This window comes from Callionymus lyra, chromosome 19 (genome assembly GCF_982586985.1).
Source record: "Callionymus lyra chromosome 19, fCalLyr1.hap1.1, whole genome shotgun sequence".
Lineage (NCBI taxonomy): Eukaryota > Metazoa > Chordata > Actinopteri > Syngnathiformes > Callionymidae > Callionymus > Callionymus lyra.
In genome coordinates, this window is record NC_141836.1 from 15,857,019 (window position 1) to 15,868,529 (window position 11,511).

General features: G+C 37.6%; 1 protein-coding gene across 1 annotated transcript; it reads right to left on the reverse strand.

The window, feature by feature from the left end:
* Positions 1-5,752: 5,752 nt before the first annotated feature.
* bhlhe23 (basic helix-loop-helix family, member e23) lies at positions 5,753-7,119 on the reverse strand. The gene has a single exon (XM_087782291.1). The coding sequence runs from the start codon at positions 6,879-6,881 to the stop codon at positions 6,195-6,197; it is 687 nt and encodes a 228-aa protein (XP_087638417.1). The 5' UTR covers positions 6,882-7,119; the 3' UTR covers positions 5,753-6,194.
* Between the last annotated feature and the right edge of the window lie 4,392 nt (positions 7,120-11,511).

The following is an 11,511-nucleotide window of genomic DNA, read 5'->3' on the forward strand; positions in this document are numbered from 1 at the left end:
CATTTGGTTCTAGGAACTTTATGTAATCCTATTTTTTAACCATGTTTTTCTATTGGTCTCCACTGGTCTTGTTCCAGAGTACAAAAATGGTCTGGAGACTGGTCTTGAGTACTACAACACTTTTTCTACAAGACCGTAGTGTTATATTCAAGACCAAACCAAGTGAGACCAAGACCCGAGACTGGATAGTATTGACACTGGGATAAGTCAAAGTGTGTATATAAATGTAAATATATTAACACCACTGATAAATATCAAAGAAAATTAACCAATTGTGCTTTTACGCAAATGCAACATTTGGTTTTATATACGGTATTTAATACTTCTCTTAACCACCTTTTCTTTATTGGGCTCGACTAGCCTTAAACAGAAATCCTTAGTTCATCCAGTCGCAAAGACCAAACCAAGCGAGGCCAAGACCTTATCGAGACTAGAGCGTATTGAGACAGAGACCATATGTGTATGTATATGAATGCTTATATATATATGTTTTTTTTAGGAAAGGTATTTAACACTTTTCTTTTAACCATGTTTTCTCTTTTGGTCTCGACTGGTCTTGGTCCCAAATACATTAAGTCCGAAACTGAGACATGAATCTAAAAACTAAGCAAGCAACCAAACTAAGCGAGACTTTATTGAATATTGTTTTGATTGAAGTGCTTTGTGGCCCTGGTCTGGAAAAGTGCTACACAAATAAAAATTACTTACTTACTTACTTATCGAGTATCGAGACCGAGGTATACAGTATATATAGTTCAAGAAATCTGATCTACTGCATATGAAAACATATATTTTAACATTTATGCTTTTAGATTAAAGCAACATTTGGTTCTAGGAATGTTATTTAATCCTTTTTTTTAACCATGTTTTTTCTATTGGTCATTTGGTCTTGGTCCCAAGTTCGCCCAGTCCAGAGACCGAGACATGGATCCATTTGATATGAAGACCGAGACCCTGAAAAGGTTGTTGAGACTTGAGTCCTACACTATCAACTAGCTACCCACCTACTTCTAAAAAAACGTAGTGTTAGATCAAACAAAGAAGACCTTATCGAGACTAGAGAGTATCAAGACCGAGACAAGACCAAGCTGTAAATACAGTATATATAGTTCAAGAAATACTGCATATAAAAACATATAATCTAACAATTATGCTTTTATATAAAAGCAACACTTATTTAATTATTTTTCGAATGGTCTGGACTGGTCCTGGTCCTGGTCCGAGTCTGTGAAGTCCGGGCCGAGACACTAATGCTTACAATACTGAGACTGACACCCTACAAAATGTTTTGAATACTACAACACTATCGACTAGCGTCTCACCTTCTTCTACAAGACTGTAGTGTTGTAGTCAAGACCTAACCAAGATACATAAATGCAACATTTGGTTTAAGAAACGGTATTTAATAATTGTCTCTGAACCATGTTCTCTATTGGTCTCGACTGGTCTTGGTCCCAAGTCCGCCCAGTCCGAGACATGAATCCATTTGATATGGAGACAGAGAAATCTCGTTTGTCCAGTCTCGAGGTATTATTGAGACAGAGATGGTATATATGCAGTATATATAAGTTAATGCAACATTTTGTTTTAGGAAAGGTATTTAACACTTTCTTTGAACCATGTTTTCTCTATTATTCTGGACTCTTCAACAGAAATCCCAAGTTCGTCCAATCAGGAACATGAATGCATTCTATACCGAGACCCTAAAGAACGACAACTAGAGCACCACCTTCTTCTACAAGATCATAATTTTGTGGTCAAGAACAAACCAAGCAAGACCAAGACCTTATCAAGACTGAAGAATATTTGAGACCAAGACTGTATATAGTTTAAGAACCCCGATAGATATAAAATAAAATATATTTTTACCAATTATGCTTATACATAAATGCAACATTTTATTTTAGGAAATGTATTTAATACTTTTCTTATAACAATTTTTTCCTCTATTGGTCTCCACTTGAACAGAAGACTGGTCCCCAGTTCTCCAACACTATCAACTAGTCTCCTTCAAGACCCCATTTGGCCTCCTTGTATGTGTATAAGTGGTCCATGTGCTCCGTCGTTCCCCTTCCTCATCACTGATGAGCACGACAGCCTCTTTAATACACTTGCAGCGACTTCACACAGCATCACATGGCTGCTTGCAAGCGACTGACGAACCAGCTCATTGCTTCTGACAAGGTGGGGCTGCAGGGTCGAGGAATTATGATGTCATCAAAAGCAGAGAAATTTAGGGGCTCCTTTAGTACGAAACACCCCCCTCTATCTCAAATCTAAACAACTTCCTGTCTTATGTCACCTGGCATCTTAAAGTCGCTAGCATGCTTGCGTGAGCAATTTTGAACAATAAAAAAAAAATGTTTTGCCCCCTCGGTCTCCCGCGGTAAACTTAATCATAGCTGAAGCGTGTTCATTTTCCTTCCAGGCCTCTGTAAGTACAGTACGTGTGCGCGGAGAGACTGTGTGCGAGGTGGAGAGCTACAATGTGCATCAGACACAAACGCTCGCACTCGGAGAGAACTTAATTAGAGAAAGCAGCGCTGTCAGAAGCATTAGGCCGAGGTACGCACTTAAGGGCATATGGTTTTAGTACTATACCATCGGTTTGGAAGAAAAAGCGCACAAACATACCTCAAAGCTCTGAGCCATGCTAATGAAATCACTCTCTTTGTATCCTACCGAGAGAAAACACAAATGTTTACAGACATCACACAGTCGGTCCAGACTTCTGAACCACAGGGTGAGAGCCTTCTTAAGAAAAATCCGCCGCAACCTCGGAGCGTGTTAACAGCCACACGACGAGATGAAATCAATTAGAATCGTCTGTAATTATTAGTCATTAATAACAATCGGGTCCAGTTTTCGTCGCACAATCCTGCATGTTTTTTAATTGAAAAAAGCTTCCAGATGGCTTTAAAGGCGAAAAGCGGAGACGTGTGAAGCGATGAGCTCCGTTGGCATCGACACAGAGGTTTTATGTCTTCATCTCTTTGTGCAATAAGTTGATATTCTATTAGAACTTTTGTGATGGAAAAAATAGTCCCGGTGAATAGTACCATCAACGCCACCTGCACGAGCAGGTACTAAATATTTATATTCATTTCTGACCAGATTTCATCTTAAGGAGAGCAGATGAATTTGTCTTTTCACCACATAACAGACGAGATGCAGCCCTTTTTCCAGAAAAACTGTATCTATTTATAACTAAAAAAAATACCTTTGATTTAAAATCAGAAAGATACGACCAAAAGAAGGTTTGTTATTGAATTGGAGATTTACAGAATTTAAATCTTATTATATACGATGTTAAGTGTTACAAGGTGTAACATTATTAAATACTACCATTATAAACTAGCTAAGCTAGTTTACCAGTCAGTTTAAATGTCCTTCTAGTAAATATTACATTTGATAAAACTTAAATTTTTATTTTAGAAAAAGTTTCCTAAATATGTGTGAAGTGGTTGATCTTTCAATCATAACTGCCATCATCCAACCACAAAAAGTAGAGATTGAAATTCTATTCAAACTTCTCTGCATCAGACCTTGGCTCTGGCTGAACTTTGAGCGATGTACGCTGCCGTCTTTGATGTCACTTTAAGTTAACAGTGTCTTGGTAAAAGCCAGATCGTGGGAAGGTGTGTTAAAGTGTGAGACTGGCATTTAAAAATACATACACATTTTTGGAGCAACTACTTCAAATTATAATGTTTTATCATTTAAAAATGAAAATATCGTTGAGCATTCCACAACCCAGCACTTGTTTATGGGAGGCTCGATACATTTATTCATATATAAGGTTAATTTATTTGTTTTATATTTGAATGGTAGCAAGATCTGTATTTGCAGTCACTTTAATCCGGGTATGTATCCCCATTTGTCTTGTTAATCTACGTCCAAGCAATAAAATGCTGAACATTCTAAAAAGATAAAGACAAATGATGGCGTTCGGTACAATTCATTAGTTACTGCTGGTAGGCTAAAAGGTCCATAAATACTCGCAGCAGAATCAGAGCGGCCAAGTCACAACTGACACCGTGCCACCCTGCACATGATGGCCATTAAGATAATAAGGGGCAACAATAAAACATATATTTCACCAGCTCAACATTAGGGGCCCTATAGGGAGGGGAGAGTGACCACCCATCCGTCTGTGCAAAAAGGCAACCATCTCATTTATGGCAATTAGGCGCAGCGCAGACTGATGGAACACAGCGCCGCAGCCTTCACATCATGAGGAGCATTTGTCACATTTCATCCCCACTGCCCCGACTGTCTCAGGGGGTCTCAGACAAGACATGTATCATCAGAGGACCCATTTAAGATGCCATGGGTGGCCTGTTGTTGTGTCACATGGCTAAATAGTAAGAGAGGGAGACACTTATCCACTTTCTTAGACGGTCTGCCGCGTATTAGTTTGACATCAGTGCCTGAAGAAATCTATTAAGGAATTTCTTTAAAGATTTGAGCGACTTATACACATATTTTGATTTGATTTTAAGTGTCATATCATAACAGAGTTATCTCAAGACACAACAGGTTAGGTACGACAATATAAATTATATTTAAAGAGTTCAAAAACACTATTATTATTAGTTTTAAATAATATTGTTAACCAGTGTAACACTAAACATATGTTCGTTTTTTTTTCTTTTATAACACACTTATATCAAACTTATAGATTCTTGAAAGGAAAAGTGATTCTATGATTAAATTCTATCATGATATTCCATGTTAAATGATTTAACAAATTATTGTAATTGTCATTTAAGGTTATATGAATTCCAAAAATGAAACGCTTGTATTTACGTGATCATTTATTTTGTCGCAGAAATCACTGTATTTTTAAACGTGTCCAAATTTTTTAAATATTGATTTAAATGCAGCTAGTAAGGATCTCTTTTCCAAATTTGAATTAATGACAATTACTCCACATAACTTAGAATACAGATTAAGTTTAGGGCTATTACATATTATATCCACCTTTTACTATAGAACACAAAGAGGTGCAGACAGAATCTGTTATTTTTGGAACCGTCGCTGACAATATTTTTGTTTTAAAGTTGCATAAAACACACATTCACTGATATTGTTTGTGTTAAGAAAATCTTGAAAAATAGTGAGTAAATTAAATATTGTTGTTTGTTGTTTCTCTGATAATACCAATTAAAAAAAAAGGAAATTAGTTAATTAATAATAACATGCAGGAGACTTTACATTTGGATATTATATGTGTTTAATTCTATGAATCATCACAAATGCTGCAGATTCATTTATTTTAAACAGTCACTTCTACACCATCACATTTGTGACTAAAGCGTGCTGGACATTTTTTTCAACAGATTCACTCTAAAATGTAGCTTTTGATCAAACATTTTTAGTGTTTTGAATATTCAGTTAATTTGTACACAGACAAAAAAAAACAAGTGTCCCCTTAAAAAACAAAAATCAAACCTGTAAAAAGAACAGTGGCCTTGTAACGTTCAGTAAATTTAGAGGAGCTTTAAAGACAGCGGTTGAAATCGTGTTAATGGAGATCCAGGGTGTAAGAGTCTGCAATCACCCAAATACCCAGAGACAGGTCCTGGGTTGCCCTGGGGGGGTTACTTGCGTGCCCTTCCCCTCAGCAACCGTGCCAAACTGACCCCACCAGCTCCACCGAGCTTGTTCCGACCCATCTTTACAAGTCAAGGCGACAAGGGCAAAAATATTGATAAAGGATTTAAAAAATAAATAAATAAAGCAAAGCCAGTCGAAGCATAGATATGTGTGTTTTTTAATTATAAAGACATATAAACAATATATGAAATCCACGTTGCAACATCTCCAGGGTTTTTTTTTGTGTGTTTTGTTTTCCAGGCCATTCTTAAATCTGTTAGCAAGTTGTACAATACAATCATGTGTGATGTGCAAGACTTCAGCCATCAATTTAAGTTGTTGAATGTTGCATAGATAACAAATTAAAACTAAATAAATGTTCAAGCAAAAAAACAAAACAAAAAACTTAGTTTGACTTAATTTCCTTTTTTTTAATGGCCCAAGATTTTGGTTGACAAAATATCGCAACTTAAACTTACGCATAAGTCTATTTTCCACAGATGGATGGTAAAAGGAGAGAGAGACCGACACCAGAGCTGGATTAAAAATGAAAAAATAAAAATAAATTTGAAAAAAAGTTCGGGTGAGAAGTGGAATCAAGGCTTGTCGTTGCAGTGTTTGAAGATGCTGGACGGTGTCCCGGAGTAAGTGGAACACTTGTCGGCGCAGGTGGCGAGCGCCGAACCGGAGAACGGGTACACGGCCGCCTGGCCAAAGGGCGCCAGGGCGGTCGGGATGGGCGACGTGATGGTGGTCTGTCCCTGGTTCAGATACGCGACCAGCCGCCTCATCTCCTCCAGAGCCTGCGCCTGCATGAGGATATAGTTCTTGGCGAGGAGCAGGGTCGCGATTTTAGAGAGTTTTCTCACCGAGGGGCTGTGCGCGTACGGGATCACGGCTCGGAGCCCGTCCAGGGCGTCGTTCAGGTCGTGCATCCTCCGCCTCTCCCTGGCGTTGATGCTGAGCCGCAGGGAGCGCTGCTCCTTGGACTTCTTGGCCAGGGGGCCCCCGGGCTTGTCGTCCCCAAACGACGAGCCCCGTTTCCTGGACTCCAGCGAGTCGAAGCCGTCCTCGTCGTCGCTCGTGTGCTCCCCGCCGCTCTCGTTCGACTTGGCCGTGGGTCCGGAGAGGAAGTCGGCGGCGGGCGTCAGCTGGAAGCGGCCGGGACCTCCAGGACCATGGCCAGCGCCGAACCCGAACGCGGACTGTCCGTAGCGCTGCGTCAGGTCCAGGAGCGCGTCGTTGCTGATGGACTTGAGCAGGTTCTCTTCATTGACATTCATTTTTCCAGAAGACTTTTCTTCTTTTTTTTTTGTTTCCTCGGGATGAGAGAGTTTGTTTTTTGTTGTGGTGTCTCCTTCACTCCCTTTTTTCCTCTGACTCTTGAAGAACTGAACAAGCGCTCACCTCCTCTGCTCGCTGCTCCCCCTTGTTGCGCACATAGCCCACGTCCAGAAACACTTGTGTAATTGTTCTGGGTTTTGAGGAGCCTTCTCTCCCTGCTATAGCCGGCCTCCTCTGGCGTCTTCCGTCCTCCCTTTTTGCCTTGGGGGCAGATTGTGACTGGGATGTGTTGAGCTCACAAGTTAGTAGCAGAGAGAGGCCCCCAGTGGGATTATCCTAGGCGTCCAATCACAGGAGCCTTTTAATTAACTGGTTCGAGAGCGCAGGTCTAAGTTTGTGTCACCAGCAAAATTACAATTATATACTACTTTTATAGACCCACGTTACAACGTTTTTTAGACAAAATTGCATCTCTCACTCAGCCACGTGTGGGAGAGGAAAAAATAAAGATAGCTTACCTTTGACGAACGTTGATGTCCTGGAGATGGAAAACACTAAAATAGAGACAAAGAGTCAGTGTCACACACACACACTCAAGACTGCATACACATGGTTGAAGTGATGTGACAACGAGTTCAGGCAAAGGTTTGCACCACAAAGAAAATAAGCAGACGCCTTTAAACAACAAAACTATAATAAAGTTAAGCAGCTTGAATCAGAAACAACATCAGGAACGTTTCATCTTCTTCTTACAAAAACAATTCACTGTAATTCCATTAGGTGAGCAAAGGTATGAGATAATCCTGTTTATATTTTGTTGTTTAGGTTGTTTTTTCATTGAGAAAAGATTGTTTATCTGCACTCTCCTTCAAAGAGGTAAAGAATATAGTGCAGATCGTGTCATAGGACAGTATAGTGAAATCTATTATGTCCAAGCAGAACATTTTATTATGTATTGTTATTATTGGAGAAAAAAAAAACAGGAGCACCCATTAATGTTGACTGAAGGAGGGATGGGGAAAATGAACTTTTTTCAAAAGGTGAAGAAGAGAGTGCAGATATGGTCGGAGTGATGCCCTGCCATGATATGTGTCATAAATATAGGAAGGAAATATACAAATACTAATCTAGAAATTAGTTTATCAGAGGATCAGCTCATGAAAAATGTGTTGGAGAAAGGAAAGATTAGAAGTTAATGAACTCATGAAAATGACAAGTGTGTTGGTAGACATTTATCGAGCCAGGTAAAGGTAGAAATCCTGGGTTTAACATCAAAATCAAGAAACTACATATAAGAGGTTTTAAAGGGATGATTGTTTTCTGATGGTACAGTGTCTCACTTGCTAGCTGGGACAAAGAGTAGATGAAATAAACTATAATTGATGAGACAATTTATTTTGTGAGCTAGTCTGATCCACTCAGAGCTTCATTCAAGTAACTATCAGCCTCATCCTGACAATTTCCTGCTCGAGATCAACTTGTTTTGATCCGAGTCTCTCAAAGACGACCAAGCTTCCAACAGAATTCCTGTATTCAAGATACTATCACTGACTTTTGATTCTGTGTTTATTTATCCAGAATTTGTCTTTTGATCATCCTTCGGAGTATCTTTAGATAAGAAAAATAACTTAAATCAGTATTTTTATCTGATGCTCTATAAACCACTCGTACATAAATAATTCATGATTGTAACACAGAACATGATGATCACCTTTTTTAAATAAAACAATCTAGAAAATCTATAGTTTCCCTCCTAAGTTTATCTGATCAAAATGAAAATACACGAAGGCAAAGATATTCTGCTTGTCAACGAACTATTTGTATTTGGACTAAACTAGATTTTGTTCTCCAGCAGAACCACGTGAAAAACATCTGTGGATCATCAGGAAACACTGATTTTGACCACTTTGTCTCGAGGAATATACACTTTCAATAACCCTGTAAACACAACTCTAAATGTTTTCTAAACGCTCACTTTCAAAAGACGGTTGACGCTTGGAGACGTTTTACTTGTGCAATGGCGCCATCACGCGGCCAAATAAAATCAATGCACTTTCAAATCATCTTTTATAATTATTATTATTATTTATTTATTAAATTGTTAGCGAAATCGATTTATTTTCCTTTAAATCCACTCATTTTATCATGGTATTTTTTATTTGATTTAGTGTTGATGACTATTACAATTGGCAAACTACAATTAAAGTAGATACAATCCCTATCTTATATTATTTATTTTATTTATTAAAAAAGGTTTTATAGCAAAAATATCTCCATATATTGAAAAAAGGAAAAATTGGAAATTTAGTCTTTGACTTTTTGGAGTGGAATTGGCTGTAATTGTAACCATTATTATTTTAAACAAAATTGAAAACAATTTGTATACAGCATTATGCTGTTTTTGTTTGTTTGTTTTATCCCACGACGAGCTGTTGTATTGGCAGATGACACAGCATTAATGGGAGAATAATAATAATAATAGTTCATTTTATTTATAAAGCGCCTTTCAGGACACCATATAAACAGATTATAAAACAACATGCAATAACAAGGATGAGTCTGAAATCAGGAAATTAACTTTTATTATCATTATTTAGTGGAATTAATCCTCAAATAGGTGTTTTCTTTTGTAGACTGTTCTTTTTTAAATATAACATATAGTGCTTGAATATGGAAGATATTCACTTTCATGTCAAACAAGCCTTGTTTCAATTACGATGACTCAAAAACATCATCGTGAAGAACCGAGGGTGTTGCTCTCGTAGTCAAATATCGACTGTTGTCCAGAGCAGTGCGGGTCTCTGGTTGAACAGAACGTGTTATAACGAAAACAAAATAAGAGCCTGTTGCCATGGCAAAAGTAGATATTGATAATCACACGTATTGAGTGAATGCAGTTTCCACAGTAATAGACAAGGTGAAGAGAGAGCCGACGACAAAAGCTGGACTCGAGTGTGCATCACTGTAGCTCTCTTTGGCTCGTCAGAACTCTCTTTTTGTGTCCACAAAAGTTACGGTAGAAGACTGATAAAGCATCGGAAGAGATTGATGAAGCAGAATATGTAATACTACTAGGTATAAGTAGATATACTTGGCTCAAAATTGATATCAATATATACATTAAGCCATCCAAAAATCACCTGCATGTCAATACGGTGAAGATTCCTTTTGATGTTTTGCTGTTCGTCATGTTTTTTCTTGATATTAGGTTATAAATGTGAAACTAAATCGGGGGAAACTTGATGGAAAAAGGGGACTCGGTAAAGGACGAGAGTACCTCTGTGGTGGTAAAGCAGTACCACTGAAAATCTAAAAAGGCCAAACCAGAAGCAATGGCGTTGCAGTTTCACTGTTAAAACACTAGAGGGAGACAGAAACAATGTGTTCAATGTTACATATAAAGGCTTTTATCTACTTTATTTTATACTTCATTTTTATATCTTTTTATTTTTCAGACTGATATATCTGTGCAAAGTAATTAATTCCACATCCAAGTAAACAAGTTCAAACAAGTTTTCATATTATAAAATCAAAAACTGTCTTCAATTCCAGACTCTCTGATTAAAAACGTTTTCTTTTACATCTGATGTCATGGAGCAGCAACACACAAGTGTCTTAATATCACTTGATGGTACTCGAGGCTTTTGAAACATTGTGCTGAGGACACGTGTCGCCATGGCAACTAAAGGCTCAGCGACAGCAGCTTTTTAAAAGTGCGTTTGTGAAGGTGCAGTGGCACCATATGCCCACAAAGTGTCAGTCGCGTTCCGTTTTTGAACCATGAACAGGCACGTCTTAAATTGCATTTTACTACCCGGAGACATAAAAGCTGGATATTGCTGGTTCAATAGTTTTTTCTAACATAATGTTCTTTATGCCGACACATATACTGTATATAAAAATAACGGTTATAGCTCAATTGTGTCGCCCTCACTTCAAAGGAAAGAAGCAACGTCAAATTAAATGATTGGGTAAGAATATATGTTTTTTACTCGCATTTAATTGAATAAAAATAAGTCGTTAAGTCAAAAATCAACTACAGACACTGTATCATCTGTGACATCACAGGACGGTTAAGAATAAGATCAGTGCGAAAAAACAACACGTTTTAACTTTAGTTCAAACTCTTTTTTTTTTTTCTTTCTTATTTTGTGAACACACCTGATCACTCACTCGTTTGAACAACAGGCATTTACTAAAAAAAAAAGTTTTATAAATGACAGAATTAAATTATAATTAAATCAAGTCTGTTATAAGTAATGATTCTGTCCTGTAGAGCCCATAGATGTAAAATCAAGGATACGTTTTCCTTTTTTTTTTCTTCTTTGCGACATAAAATACACACAAAAAAAGGGGATTTAAATGTACTTAAACTGTTGATACAGAAACACTTAAAAGGGTAAATAGGAAAATAAATCAAAGGTCCAAATCAACAATGAATCGTGAATATAAAGAACTCAATAAAACTGTAAATTAATTCACATTAGTTCAGTTTTATTCTTCATTTAAACCTTGTGAGTACTGAGAGAAAGGATGCAGGAGAAAGATACAGAAGAAAGGTTGCATGTGTCATCCTCGGGCTACAAGTGCTACGTACACTTTTGTATGGTTTTGAGAGAAAAGTCTTGC

Bases quoted from the DNA above. Each gene is read 5' to 3' on its own strand.
- bhlhe23 (XM_087782291.1), bottom strand. From the start codon at position 6,881: ATGAATGTCAATGAAGAGAACCTGCTCAAGTCCATCAGCAACGACGCG.